This window comes from Dipodomys spectabilis, unplaced genomic scaffold, assembly GCF_019054845.1.
Source record: "Dipodomys spectabilis isolate Male_0828 unplaced genomic scaffold, ASM1905484v1 ptg000265l, whole genome shotgun sequence".
NCBI classification, from domain to species: domain Eukaryota; kingdom Metazoa; phylum Chordata; class Mammalia; order Rodentia; family Heteromyidae; genus Dipodomys; species Dipodomys spectabilis.
This window is the reverse complement of record NW_024870942.1, coordinates 941,301-957,221: the sequence shown is the minus strand read 5'-3', so window position 1 is coordinate 957,221 and position 15,921 is coordinate 941,301. Positions and strand designations below refer to the sequence as shown.

The following is a 15,921-nucleotide window of genomic DNA, read 5'->3' as shown; positions in this document are numbered from 1 at the left end:
ACATCAAATATAGTGAAAGCGGGGGTTACACTGTGGGGGAGGGACATACAAAGCAACAAAGAAATAATCTTATAAATGCGTTAGAAACACATGCATGAAAGAAACAAAAACATTAAAATACATATTTGAGGTTTCGTTTTCCTAACATCACATTATCTGACTTTTTCCGCTTGACTCATACCTACACAAGATATTGCAAATAAGGGAAACCATGGGACCTATGTTTCTTTGGGCCTGGCTTACTTCACTTAATATAATTTTTTCCAAGCCTTTCCATTTCCTAACAAATGGGGAAATGTCATTCTTTCTGATGGAGGCATAGAATTCCATTGTGTATATATACCACATCTTCTGGATCCATTCATCTACTGAGGGGCATCTGGGTTGGTTCCATGTCTTAGCTATGGTAAATAATGCTGCAATAAACATAGTTGTGCTGGTAGCTTTAGTGTGGCCTTGTTTGTGATCATTTGGGTAAATGCCCAAAAGTGGGATTGCTGGGTCATAGGGGAGCTCTATGTGAAGTCTTTTGAGGAACCTCTATACTGCTTTCCAAAGTGGTTGAACAAGTTTACATTCCCACCAACAATGAAGTAAGGTTCCTTTCTGTCCACATCCCCTCCAGCATCTGTTGTTGTTAGAGTTCTTGATTTTTGCTGTTCTAACAGGAGTGAGGTGATATCTCAATGTTGTTTTGATTTGCATTTCTTTTATGGCTAGGGATGTTGAACATTTCTTCATGTGTCTATTGGCCATCCTTCTTTCTTCTTCAGAGAAGCTTCTCTTTAAGTCTTTCGCCCACTTACTTATTGGGCAGTTGTTTCTTTGAGGATTTGTTGTTGGGTGGTTTAATTTTTTGAGTTCCAAGTATATTTTAGATATGAGACCCTTGTCCGTTGTATGGCTAGTAAAGATCTTCTCCCACTCCCTGGGCTTTCTATTGATCTTGCTAGCTATGTCATTTGCCCTGCAGAAGCTCTGCAACCTTATACAATCCCATTTGTCCAACCTTTCTTTGATTTGTTGTGTTTCCGGGTCTCTATTCAGAAAATTTCGGCCTGAGCCAAGGAGACCCAGGGTTTCTCCTATTCCATCCTGTAATGTTTTCAGATGTCTGCTTTGACTTCAAGGTCTTTGATCCATTTGGAGTTGATTCTGGTGCAGGGTGATATATAAGGATCTAGCTTTAGTTTTCTACATGTAGTTAACCAGTTTTGCCAGCACCATTTACTGAAGAGGCTGTCTGTCTTCCATTCTATTGTTTTAGCTCCCTTATCGAAGATTAGATGGCTATAGGTCTGTAGGTTCATTTCTGGGTTTTCAATTCTATTCCATTGGTCCTGAGGTCTGTTCTTATGCCAATACCAAGCTGTTTTGATTACTATGGCTTTATAGTAGAGTTTGAAATTTGGTATTGATATTCCTCCAGCAGTGTTCTTTCCGTTGAGGAGCGTTTTTGCTATTCGGGGTCTTTTATTGTTCCATATGAATTTTTGGATTGCCTCTTCTATTTCCTTGAAGAATGAGGGTGGAATTTTGATAGGTATTGCGTTGAATTTGTAGATAGCCTTGGGAAGTATTGCCATTTTCACGATGTTAATCTTTCCAATCCAGGAGCATGGGAGGTTTTGCCATTTTTTAAGTTCTGTGTTGATTTCCTTTTTCAAGATTTTAAAGTTTTCATCATAGAGGTCCTTCACTTCTTTAGTTAAGTTAATTCCGAGGTATTTTATTTTTTGTGGGGCTATTACAAATGGAGTTGCTTTCCTAATTTCAGCCACACTTTTCTCATTGTTGGCATACAGAAAAGCCATTGATTTTTGGAGGTTAATTTTATAACCTGCTACTTTGCCAAAGTTTTGAATCAGCTTGAGTAATTTGGGAGTGGAGTCTATGGGATTCTTTAAATACAAGATCCCGTCGTCTGCAAAGAGGGAGAGTTTTATTTCTTCTTTCCCTATTTGGATCCCCTTTATGTCTGCATCTTGTCTTATTGCTGTAGCTAGGCATTCTAATACTAGATTGAAGAGGAGTGGAGAGAGTGGGCATCCTTGTCTTGTTCCTGAGTTAAGAGGAAATGGCTTTAGTTTTTCACCATTGAGTATAATGCTGGCTGTAGGTTTGTCATATACAGCCTTTATTGTATTGAGGAATGTTCCATGGATTCCTAATTTTTCCAAAACCTTCATCATAAAGGGGTGTTGGATCTTGTCGAATGCTTTTTCTGCGTCTATTGAGATAACCATGTGGTTCTTATTCTTGCTCCTGTTGATGTGATGAATAATATTAATTGATTTGCGTATATTGAACCAGCTTTGCATCCCTGAAATGAATCCTGTTTGATCGTGGTGTATGATTTTTTGGATGAATTGTTGAAGTCGGTTGGCCAAAATTTTGTTGAGAAGTTTTGCATCAATGTTCACCAAACAAATGGGTCTATAGTTCTCTTTCTTTGATGAGTCCCTGCCTGGTTTTGGGATGAGGGTTATGATGGCTTCATAGAATGTGTTCGGTAGTGAGCTTTCTCTTTCAATTTCATTGAAGAGTTGGAGGAGAATTGGTGTGAGCTCTGCTTTGAAGGCCTTGTAAAATTCCGCTGTGAAACCATCTGGTCCTGGACATTTCTTAGCTGGGAGGTCTCTTATTGCTGTTTCTATTTCAATGCTTGATATGGGCCTGTTAAGATAGTTTGCCTCATCTTGGTTTAGTTTTGGCATGTCAATATTTGCTAGGAAGAGGTCCATTTCTGTCAAGTTCTCGAACTTATTAGCATAAAGTTTTGAGAAGTATTCCCTTATAATGTTCTGAATCTTGGTTGTTTCCGTGGTGATGTTTCCATTCTCATCTCTGAGTTTATTTATTTGGGTGTGTTCTCTTCTTTTTCTGATAAGATTTGCTAAGGGTCTGTCAATTTTGTTAATTTTTTCGAAGAACCAACTCTTTGTTTTGTTGATTCTTTCTATAGTTTTTTTGGATTCTAATTCATTTAATTCTGATATAATTTTGATTATTTCTTTCCGTCTACTGGATTGGGGTTTATGTTGCTGCTCTTTTTCAAGGAGGTTTAGATGTGTCATTAAATTGTTAGTTTCAGATCTCTCCAATTTGTTGACGTAGGAGCTCAGAGCTATAAACTTGCCTCTGAGTACTGCCTTTGCTGTGTCCCAGAGGAGCTGGTATTTTGTGTGTTCATTTTTGTTGAATAGCATGAACATTTGAATTTCCTTTCTAATCTCTTCCATGACCCACTCATGATTCAGCAGTGTGTTGTTCAGCCTCCATGTGATACCGGACTTTCTTTGGTGGCTTTTGGTGTTGAGTTCTAACTTTATTCCCTTGTGGTCAGAGAGAATGCAAGGTATAACTTCAATGTTTCTGAATTTAGACAAGTTTGCTTTGTGGTCTATTTTAGAAAACGTTCCATATGCTGCTGAGAAAAACGTGTATTCTGATGCTGCTGGGTGAAATGTTCGGTAAATGTCTGTTAAGTCTAGTTGATCTATGCAGCTGTTTAGATCTGCAGTTTCTCTGTTGAGTTTTTGCCGAGTTGATCTATCTAGTGGGGAGAGTGGTGTGTTAAAATCCCCAACAATTAATGTCTTTGGATCTATATGGGATTTGAGGGAAAGTAGTGTTTCTTTGATAAATTTGGGTGCTCCAGTGTTTGGCGAATAGATATTTAGAATTGTAATATCCTCCTGAAGGAGAGATCCTTTAATTAGTATGTAGCGACCTTCTTTATCTCTTTTCACGAATTTTAATTTGAAGTCTATTTTATCTGATATTAGGATTGCAACTCCCGCCTGTTTATGGTGGCCGTTTGCTTGGTAGATTTTGTTCCAGCCTTTAACATTGAAAATGTGTTTGTTTTTACGGGCAAGATGTGACTCCTGCAGGCAGCAGATAGAAGGGTCTTGTTTTTTAATCCAACTAGACAGTCTATGTCGCTTAATTGGAGAGTTCAGTCCGTTAACATTAAGAGATAGGACTGAGAGGTATTTGGGAGTTCCTGTCATATTATCTACCTTCTTGGGGGCTGCGAAAACTGGGTTCTTCCTATGGTTCTTGGATTCTCAGTTTGGGTGCAGTTTCTTGGCCTTTATTGCGGTCTTGTTGGTTTTCTATGTGTAGGACATCTTTAAGAATCTTTTGTAGGGCTGGTTTGGTGGAGATGTATTGTTTCAATTTTTCTTTGCTATGGAAGGTTTTTATTTGGCCTTCAGTTATGAAGGAGAGTTTAGCTGGGTACAGTATTCTTCGTTGATAGTTGTTTGTTTTTAGGGCATGGCATACATCATTCCAGGCTCTTCTTGCTTTGATTGTCTCTGCTGAGAAATCTGAGGTGATTCTAATTGGTTTCCCTTTATAAGTGATTACCCTTTTCTCTCTGACAGCTTTCAGGATCTTTTCCTTGGTCTGAGTTGATCCTGTGTGGATTATAATGTGACGGTGGGATGTCCTATTCTGGTCTGGTCTATTTGGGGTTCTAAAGGCTTCTTGTATCTGGACAGGCCTATCTTTTTGCATGTTTGGGAAGTTCTCTGCTAGGATCCTGTTAAACAGATTTCCTAGACCATTAACTTCTGTTTCTAGGTGCTCCTCTACACCCATTATCCTTAGATTAGGCCTTCTGATGGTGTCTTCCAGGTGTTGGATAGATCTATCATATTTCTTGGACTTGTCTTGGATGGTTGTATGTTCTTTCTCTATAATATCTAGGCTGTCTTCAATCCCTGAGATTCGATCTTCTGCATGGTCTAACCCGCTGTCAAGACTCTCTACTTTGTTTTTTATCTCTTTTCCTTCTAGTTGGTCAGCTTTGATGGCTTCAAGTTCTTTGTTGAAGCTCTGTTTTAGGTCTTGTATGAATTTCTTTACTTCCTTAATTTGGTGTTCAGTGTTTGTCCTCAAATCACTTAGTTGATTGGTTATGGTTTCTTTGGGCTCCCATTCCTTCTGTTGGGTTCCATTCATCATTCCCTTTGTGGTCTCCCTGACTTCCTTCAGCTCTTTGTTAATGGATTCCATGAATGCCTTTAGTGATTTTTGTGTGTTCTCTACCTGGTCTCTCAATTCCTGTATTACTCTTTGATTAGCTTCCTCCCGTTTGTGGGATTCCTGCAGATCTCTTTGAGTGTTCTCAGCCTGCTCACGCCATTCCTCTCTTTCTCTTTGAGTATTCTCAAGTTGTTCACACAAATCCTGTATCAGTTTTTGAGTAGCTTCCTCACGCTTATGATATTCCTGTATAAACTTCTGGGATGCCTCCTCTCTCTCCCTATCACGCTCATACAGAGTCCTTTGTACGTTGTCAAACTTTTCATTTATCATGTTTGCCAGCAGTGTTTGTAGAGCTGTTTGGGAACTCTCCTCTGGATTATTCATTATCTGTTCTAACCCCTGATTATCAGGATTGGGAATTGAGATACCCGAATTTGCCATTTTTCTTGTGTTTTTCCGGCTTACTCTGCCCATTTGAGATGAAGATAGCACCAGTTTTGTGCTAGAACACTATCTTAAGACAACCATCAACCAAAGTTTGTATTTGTACAGTCAATAGTCTACAGATACAACCTAGTTCAACAGATACATCTATTCGACATCAAACAACTTTATGTTAAAGGACTTCGAACCGCAGAGAAGAATTTGGAAAACCAGAAATTATTAGGGTTAGGGAGAGATGTGGGTAAAAAATAGGAATAGATTGGGGTGGGGAGGCACAGGGAGAGTTAACTATGTCCTAATCACAATGCAGGAGATAGGTTGGGTAGGATGTAAGTAGAGAGAGAGAGAAAAAGAAGAAAGGGAAAGGGGAATGAAAAGAGACCAGAAAATAAAATAGAAACGTAAAAATTAATGTTATTTTAGAGATTAAAGACCATCTATTTATAGAGGAATATGAATATGTTGAGAGAAAAGGAGGGATATAGAGGAGATGAGAAAAACTTTAAAAAAATGCTTAAAATATTATATAGGTATAAAGAGGTAGTACTGCTATTAATGAATTTAAGTCTCAGAGGTTTTGAATTGAGTAATAAGTTTGTGGACTAAGTGTGTACACAATGGGGGATAGGGTCTTCTGGTTAACTATGGGTTTATCTGAGGATGTGCAGGACAAGAGTTAACTCACATAAAGATGAACAAAGAGGAAAAGATGGAAAGGATAGGAAAGTGAGAAGAAAAGATCAGAAGTTCAGTAGAGCTAGAAAAAAAAACAAAAAGATAATTAAGAATGAAAGAAAAAGAGAAAGAAGACAAGAAAAGAAAAAAAACACACATTTACGTATTCCTAAAATAAAAATTATAAGAGGAGAAAAAAAAAAAGTTAATGGAAAACAATTATTTTTTCAGAAGAGGCAAAAATTAAAGATTAATAAAAGTTTTAGAAAAGCAAAAAAAAAATTTATATATATATAAGGTAACAAAAAAATGAAAAAAAACAAAACAAGAAAAAGAAAAAAAAGAAAAGAAGAAGAAGAAAAAAAAAGTTCTTTGATTTTTTTTTTTTTTGGGAGGGGTGGGAAGAGTCCTGTATCTCCCTTTTGTCTGTAATCAGAGTCTGGTTGGAGTCTCTGGTCAGCTTGAGGTCCTGTGGCTTGATTGGTTTCTTAAGTCAGTTTGTTGGAACAGGCAGAAAAATGCTCTGCTTTACCCAAGAGTTTGAGATCCCCCTCCCAGGTTAGTTTACTGGGAGGGTGATCTGCTTTGAGAATCACAAAAGAGGGGGATGCAGTGATGAGGCTAGGTTCTGGGTAGAGTTGAGGCCTTTCAAAGATCAGTAGCTTTTCCCTGGGGCTATTTTGTGAAAAAAAAAAAAACTCACAGCACCCAGCCTGGAGCCATTATCAGGGTTTCTGTTTTTCAATTGATTGTGGTGGTGCTAGAGGGCGGGGCAGCCTCTGGCTCTGGTTACCCGGTGAGGGGAGCCACTCCAATGGCTGGCGCCTGAGCTGGGTGACTTTTCCCTGGATGGAACTGAGTCTGTGAGGTCACTTCGCCGTTAAGTTCTTGTGACCTGCTAAATGACTCGTTTTATTCCAAGGCCTGAGCTGGAGCTAGCCGCTCCTCCGAGCTTTGTCGGTATCCAAGATGGAGATCACCGGTGCTGGGGGGGGAGAGGTGGCCTTCCCTCCTCTGCTCCCAGAGAAGGAGTGAGGAAGTGGGGCTTCTACTCACGCGGAGTCTTGGATCCCGGGTCGTCTCTGGTCTGCAAAGTGCAGGATGAAGTTGTCCGCTCCTTGTCGGTTCTTGCTGGTGTTGAGTAGAATCCGCTCGTCCGCTGCATCTGGCTCCTTCGTCCCGGACTGCGTCTCAGGTATGCCTCCGCAGCGGTGGTCGCCGCTGCGACCCTGCCGCCGCAGCGGCAGCTGCTCAGATGTGTCTGCTTGGCTTCCCCTCTCTTGACTAACTCTCTGTCCTGTGATGGCACACTTGGTGTGATTCTCTGGCTTGGGACTGTTCACTGGAACTCTGAAACTGTTCTCTATGCAAGAGCTTGTTCAGATTCCAGCTTCTCCTCCGCCATCTTCCCGGAACATCAGAAAATTTTAACCTGTATTTGCTAAGGATTTCACCATGAAGTTCTCAGAAACTTAGTACTATAAACAAGTTTGCATTCTGTATTTCATTTTAATCACACTCTGGTCATAAAGGCCACATTAGAGACCAGAATCTGATCTTTAGGTTTGAACTCTTGAATATTTTCCTCTTTGCTTTAACTGGCATCTGGATGATTGACAAGTTACTGGATCATTCCCTAGGGCCCTGATTGCCCTGATTGCCCTGATTATAGTATCTCTCACTGTCAGAAACCTCTTTCGTTTTTTGTCATTGTGGGGCCTGAACTCTCGGCCTGAGAGCTTTCCCTCAGCTCTTCAGCTCAAGGCTAGATCTCTACCACTTGAGCCACAGTACCACTTTTTCTATTTATGTGGTGTTGAGGAATCGACCCCATGGCCTCATGCATGCAAGGCAATCACTATACAACTGAGCCACCTTCCCAGCCCCAGAAACCCTTTTCTGTGAACATTAACAATAAGGCAATATTAACAAAAGAAAAGGGAGATATTCTCAACAATTTGTGCATACATAAGAAAGCATATATCCTTGGACAGTAATGGAAGACTTTGGCTTCACTTAAAATTTTTGTTTATATTTTAACTCTCTCCATCTGCTGACTAGAAAAAAAATCTCAACATTCCACACCAGTTACAAACAAACTCTGATGAGTAGGCCCTATGAAAGCTGCCACTTGGGCATTCATAAATCAGATTGTATGTTACATAAACATGAATGACTTGGCATTCTGGAAACTATTTTGGAGAAAGTCTCCTTTGAGCCCTGTCAAGTGACCTCATTAGGTACTGTTCACCAAAAGTTTTCCAAGAAAAGTACAAAGAATTAACTTTGATTGCATTTGAGAATTAGTTTGACATAATTCATTCCTAAATGACATTTAATTAAGAGATCTCCAGAAATTTCCAAGGCAGACTCTCCATAGATAATGAATACTCATACCAAGGCATAATGGCTCACACTTGTAATATCAGTCTTAGGTTGTAAATATAGGAGGATTTTAGTCTGAGGTCAGTCTAGGCAGAAACATGAGATTCTATTCAAAAAAAAAAACTGGTGCAAAATGCTGGAGGTGTGATTGGGTTGTAGTGTGCTTGCCTAACAAGCATGAGGGCCTGAGTTCAAGACCAGAATGCCAAAAGGAAATAAATGAGAGCTGGCCCAGGATCCATGGACCAAGACTATATTTTCATGAACAGCATTTTCTCAACAGCATTGTGGACATGACTGGAACCACTATCTTTGTAGTCCCTTGTTTTCTCCTTTTAAGGTTATTTTGTCATGTTAATAACAGAATCATGTTTCTATTTATAGTCTTTACTTAGGTATAGACCTTGGTATAGGCTTTGCTTGAGTCAGTGATGACACTGGCATAATTCACAGCCACTGTTGTGTTACAAAGTAAAAAATCTGTTCCATTTATAATTCAGTGCTACTGCTTGGGAATTCCAAAGAAGTAGATGGTCCCATTAATTGTTATAAAAAATCTATTGATGAAAATTTAAGCTAGAGCTGGGGCCACTAAAATTACACAGAACACAATTCAAACTGAATGTATAACATGGTATAATCTTCAACTGTGCCAACCAGTTGTCATGGTTTTGTAGAACAAAAATGAGTACATGAATTTATGCAGTGTATTAGAATTCAATATTCATAAACAGATATGCACAAAACATGTTTGTTGTTCTTTATATTAATTTTAAAACAAAATTAGGACTCTGAGAAAATAAGATAATTATGCTGTCTGTTTTTCTCTGATGGAGCTCTGCCTAATTTATTATTATGTTCTCAATGTAGAAATAAAAACCAAAGCCATGTTAAAATAAGAGGCAAAAGGAGCTCTCTCTCCACATCAGATTCTATTTCACCAAATCCCTGACAGTTATAGGTAGATATAATTCAGCTAAGGGGCCTGAGATGGGAAGAGCATCATTGATTATGAGAGCTTAGTGCAATCACATATATGGTTAAAGAGAGATTGACAAGAAAAGAAGAGATTCCAGTGCAACCAAGGAGGCAGAGTCAGGAATGATGCAGCCACAGGTTGAGAAAAGGCAGCAACCATTAGAGCTAGAAGAGATAGCAAACAAATTCGCTCCTGCTGACATCTTGATTCCAGCCCTGGAAAATGAATTCCAACCTCACACTTTCAGAACTGTGAAGAAAAAAAACGTATTTTCATATTTTAAGATTCAGAAGAAAAAGAAGAAAGCAGACAACTATGACCAAGATCTAAAACTTAAATGTGTATGAGTCTGAAATACAGACTCTCTACTATACCAGACTCTGAGTTTGGATTGTGCACACTCTGGGTACATAATTGTGGTTTGTTTTCTTTTTCTTTTTTCTTTTTGGTCCAGTCGTGAACTCTGGGCCTGAGTGCTGTCCCTCAGCTCTTCAGCTCAAGGCTAGCGCTCTACCACTTGAGCCACAATGCCACTTCCAGCTTTTTTCTTTTTGCTTATGTGGTGCTGAGGAATCGAACCCAGGGCCTCAGGCATGCAAGGCAAGCGCTCTACCACTGAGCTAACTTCCCAGCCTGTGGTTTGTTTTCTTATCACCTTAAGAAAACACAGCAGTTAAGCCAATGAAATTATATCAACTATATTTTTTTAATTTTTTAATTTTTTTATTGTGAAAATACTGTACAGAGGGGTTACAATTACATGGGCAAGATAATGAGTACATTTCTTATCAAGCATTGTAGCCTCCTCCTTTGTTTCCCTTTCCCATCCTTTCTCATCCTCCCCCCACGCCCCCCCCCCACCAAAGTTATAAAGTTCGTTTTCGACATAATGACTTGTATATCTCATTGTTGCAATGAGTCCACCTGTATCCCTATTTAAATGATTTATATCAACTATTTTATAACCAAGAAATAAAGCAAAACAATATAAGCCCTGGTTTCCTTCCTACTCACAATCAATCTTGGGAGAATTAGACTGACCAAGAGTAGACTTGCTTCTGTGGACCAGGAGCTAGTTTTGTGGTGAGGGAAATGAGAAAAGCTGGGGCGAGGGGGGGGGAGGTTGGGCTACAATATTGATCTTTCTTGTTGATAACTAGTATATTTCAATGACACTGCCTATAAGAGCAAGTCAATTCGCTGATAACTAACATCTACAATTCAGCTAGCAGAAACTCTTCTCCCTAAAAGAATCTTCAATTACATTCATCCTTACACAGAGATGGAAAGAACAGAGGATCAATCATTTACAAGATAATTTTTTATTGAATTGTCAACAACACTAGAGGATGTGTTCTTAAAAATTTTAGGATAAAGCCAGGTGTTGGTGGGTGATACCTATAATCCTAGCTACTAAGTTGGCTGAGATCTGAAGATCGTGGTTCAAACCAGCCCAGGCATGAAAGTCCATGAGACTCTTATCTCCAATTAACCACCAGAAAACTGGAAGTGGTGATATGGCTCAATTAGTAGAGTGCTTGCCTTAAGCTGAAGAGCTGAGGGACGGTGCTCAGGCCCAGAGTTCAAGCCCCATGACTGACAAAAAATTAGGATAAAATAAATAGCTTGGTCAAAAATTGAGGATAAAGTAATAATCCACTGCTATGCGATGAGTAATGTAGATGATAAATGATACATATAACTCTTTATATAATTAGAAATATAAGGTGACAATAAATGGTATGCAAGGAGTAAATTTAACTATCTTGAAATAATGGAGATTTATTGAGAATGACGAATAAAAATATTTTTTAACTAAATTGTACCGTGAATCAAGGATTACAACATTACATTATTGGGTGAATATAAACAATAAATGAAATACTACAGATGTCTATCCTTTTACTAAGTTAGTTTTTTGATCATTTGAGAATATTAAGAACACAAAAAACACTTACTTGAGAAAGATTGTAATACAGTGTAATATTATTAGCTATGGTCCTTATATTGTACATAAGATCTGTGCAATTGTTGATTGTACGTATCAACTTCTTTGAATCTATTGACCAAATTCTCCTAACAGATAATCTGGATACAGAACTGTCCATTTTAAATTTTGATGTTTCATTTAATTAACAGATTTTGTATAATGGTGCATCAGAGAATTAACATGAAACGTTCAAAGATTCCAATTCCATGCACAAGAGACAGGCAATATTTAAACTAGAATTTTTCATATGGAGAAGTTTAATCGTGAAACTAATAAATGAATTTCAAGAAACTATCATGCTAGGTACTATTGGCTCACACTTGTTATCCTAGCTATGCAAAAGGCTGAAATCTGAGGACCATGGAAGAGAGTCCATGAGTCTCTTATTTCGAATTTCCTACCACAAAGCTGGATATTGAACTGGAGTTCAGTGGTAGAGCACCAGCTTTGAGCACAAAGTTCAAAGTGGGTGCTCAGGCCCTGAGTTCAAGTCCAAGTACTTGCAAAAGAAAAAAGAAAAGATAATATCATTAGTTCCTTTTAACAATCCATTAAATGTAACTTTAAGATTGCTGAACCTGAGGATGAGCCTGGATTTGGCATGCCCAGAAAGGTTGGGAAATGAGACCTATGTTCCGTCACTAAACTTAGCTCTACCCATTTTTTTTTTACCTCATATAAAAATACTGAGTACATAGAGAAGCAATCACTTCACAAACATTCACCCTACAAAAGGTTCTCAACTGCCAGTGTCTCCTTCAACCTAATCTTCTTATAAATCCTTAATTTCTGTGTGTTCTGCTACTTTTTTTTTTTTTTGTCGGTTGTGGGGCTTGAACTCTGGGCTTGGGCGCTGTCCTTGTGCTTTCAGCTCAAAGTGAGTACTGCTTGAGTCACAGCGCCACTTCCGGCTTTCTAGTGGTTTATTGGAGATAAGAGTCTCATGGACTTTCCTGCTCGGGCAGGCTTTAAATGGCTATCCTCAGATCTCAGGCTCCTGAGTAGCTAGGATTACAGGCATGAGCCACCAGTGCCCGGCATGTTCTGCTACTTATAGACAGACATTAAGCAAATGCTGTGCTGGAAGGGCTGTGGTGAAGAAAAGGGCTGGCTGCAACCATGGTGGCAGGTTTGAGGATGGGCTGCAGGTGCCTGGGGAGCAATGTGTACTTGCTGCACAGTAGTAGACAGCTGAGTCCTCAGGCTGGGTATCTTTGATGTGCAGGGAAAGGTGTTTGTCATTCTTCTTCAATAAGACTAGGAGTTTTCCATTTTCATTTCTGTCCCGATTTGAACGGATGTCTATAATAAGCTGGGGACCCTGTCCTGGTTCTTGCTTGTACCAAGGGAAGTAGACTGAGGCACTGTCGGTGTAAGTACAATTGATGACACAGCTGTCTCCCTCCTGCACACTCAGGACAGAAGGACTCTGCTCCACCTTCTCTCCTTGGCTCAGCACTATATATAGAGAAAGACAGAAAGGAGACAGTTAGGTCAGTACTCTTCAGAATGGTCTTTTCCTACAGTAACTATAGACAGTTTGGATAACCTGATCTTCTCCTGGATATCTAAAGAAATCCCCACTAATATATGCTTTCCCTTAATCCTCAACTCACAGTGCAGCTGCAGCCACAGGATCAGGAATAAATCATGAATCAATCTCTTCATTTTTCTTCCCAAGTAGAATCAGTTGAAGACTTAAGATCTCCTATCTGGATGTCACTTCTGTTACCAAGTTGTCTCCCTTTCCTGAGATGCCTACATAGCCAATAAGAAAAAGATTTGCTTTTGTCTTTGGCCTATTCATTTAGAATCCACTAAAATGAACATATTGTATATCTGCTGAGTTTCACTGCCACCTTGTGGTCAAACCCCTAACTACTGAACTCTGGTTAAATGTATGGGTACCTAAGCCAAGCCAACAACACAAAACAGCAATAGGTTAAGTAAAGTTAAATAAAATGTCTTGATAAAGGAGTAAATGTACAGTAAGTATGTAGGGATCAACATTGAGATTTTGTCGCAGTTGAATCACTTTTTGGTAGCATTAAGATTTGAACTCAAGGTCTCATACTTCCACTGAAATGTGTGTGTGTGTGTGTGTGTGTGTGTGTGTGTGTGTATGTGGGTTTACATCAAACATTATAAAGGTCCTTTAATCTTACAAATTTATACGTTTTTCTCTTTTTCCATCAAAAACCATTCACATCTACGCTATCTCATTGTGTTTGTGAGAATAATTTTAGGGAAACCTAATATTGTCTGTGTCTGCAAAAAGAAATTGATCCTAAAGAACTGACCATAATCAATAATATCAGAAAAACCAAGATGACCTCATTTCAGGAAGCGATGTTATGCTTAGAGTCCCATGAGTTGTGGGAAATGAATCTAATCCCTTATTCATGATTCACAGACTTAAATATTTTAGAATAGCTGTGATGATAAGCCTTAAACTCAACTCAGTTTAGAATTCACATTTCCGTGCGCACACACACACCACACACATTCCTATATGAAATATATAGAAAAGTACATGCATGAGATGATTATTGTGAGTGTATAACATTTCCCTTTCAAAGGCTTTTGTTCTCCTTCTCATGTCCTATAATGGAATTCTCAAATCAATCACTGGGCAATGTTTTCTCTGCTTTGAGACAGATATTTTAGGACAGTATCATACTGTTGAATCATGGCATCCAGGTAAGGATATTTTTAACACTTTGATGGACTAAGTTTCAGGAAGCCAATACATACTGTCATCTCAGTTTCCTTCACCATTTGACTGACAATATTTGAGGTTTATTATGTCGCTTTCCTGCCTTCAAAGCACAGTCATTGGGATAATGAATATCATTATTACTTTTAGAAAAGTCGTTATAAATTATACAGTGGAGAGGACAACACTGTCCCCTTTGGCTCACTATCCAGCAGCCAGTAGAATATCCTTAGCTCACTCAAGTCTCCTTTCTTGACCACTGTGTCACACATTTACACAAACTGGAACTCCATTGTCGAAGCTCAATGGACTAAGACTATTCCACATTCAAGCAGCAGAGCTCAGTTTTGGGCGTTTCATTATAACAGTTTCTCCTCACTCAGCAAATGGCTCAGAAAGAATGAGGCAAGGAGAAAATTCTCAGGAGGAAGTGAGGAGTTGGAATTTCTTTCTATGGACCCCTAATTACTAGTTATTTCATACCAGTATCTTGTACTTTCTTTCTACCTTTGTAAACTGAACACTGAGCAAGATCTGACCATTTATAACCATCTTTTATACTGTTTAACAGAGAATAATGCTGTTTGAGCGCTGTGTGAAATGTGGAGTAGTATAAGGGCTGGGTGAAATTGTACTACATCATGGACATCCAACACCATTTCATGTTCATCAATGAGCCAGTATGTGTGAATTCTCTCTAATCATTTTTTAATGCTTCTTCAGAAGCAGAAATAAATAATCAGGGTGTGATTTTTCCTGGTTTCATCTTTCTCTAATGTAAATAATGGGTGGTGTAGATCTCTAAACAGTAAAAAAACAAAATAAAATAGAATTCTGCACAGAAGTAGTGGGACAAAGTATGAACTGAATCAGCAGTGATACTCACTAGACCCTTTGTTGGACTATATGTACTATATGTACTATATGGACACTATGGACTATACAACTTGGGAAGGGAGAGGAGTTGGGACGTAAAAAACTGGAAGAAAATGAAGATAATGTACTCATTATTTAACTTGTGTAACTGTAACCCCTCTGTACATCACCTTTACAATAAAAATTAAAAAAAAATAAAATGTAACTAAGTAATAAAGGTCATCACAACTAGTAATATATGGGTGGACTCCACAGTCTGAGCATGGGTCAGTAGAATGCTCTATTGTGATGATGTATTTATTTTATTGGTGTATCCACATTACAGCAGACCCTTGACATCTGCAGGTCTGTGGTTTCAAGCAGACTGCCATTGTGGAAAAGCATAAAATTTCAGGATGCACAGTATTCAGCATTGTATTATAGATGCTTGGTTCATCATTCTCATAATGCTGCCATGACCTTTGCCTTGTTTTATGGTACTATTTGAATACAGGGAGCAGATTTACACAAAATTAAGGGTAGGAAACACTCAGCAGATCTCACAATGATTTAAATATATGTAATGTTATGTCCTTTGGGGCTAAGAACTTTTTGAAACTCTTTAATGAAATGTAAAGGGAAAGATCACTACCAGACTTATTCTATGAAGTCAGCATAGTGCTCAAAACCACATAGGGACCCATCAAAGAAAGAAAACTATAGACCCACCTCTTTGATAAATGTTGATGAAAAACTCCTCAACAAAATTCTGGCCAACCAAATTCAACAGCTAACAAAAAACCATATATTACAATCCAACAGGATTCATTCCAGGTTTGCAAGGTTGGTTCAATATACACAAGTCAAGTAATGTAA

At 38.7% G+C, this 15,921-nt stretch overlaps 1 gene segment (V, D, J or C); it reads right to left on the bottom strand.

Moving 5' to 3' along the window:
• The window catches only part of LOC122125465, a 30,921-nt gene extending 17,769 nt beyond the window's left edge, over nucleotides 1-13,152 (bottom strand). The window contains 1 exon segment of the V gene segment in view: nucleotides 13,091-13,152. Within this exon segment, the coding sequence occupies nucleotides 13,091-13,142 (52 nt within the window).
• Between the last annotated feature and the right edge of the window lie 2,769 nt (nucleotides 13,153-15,921).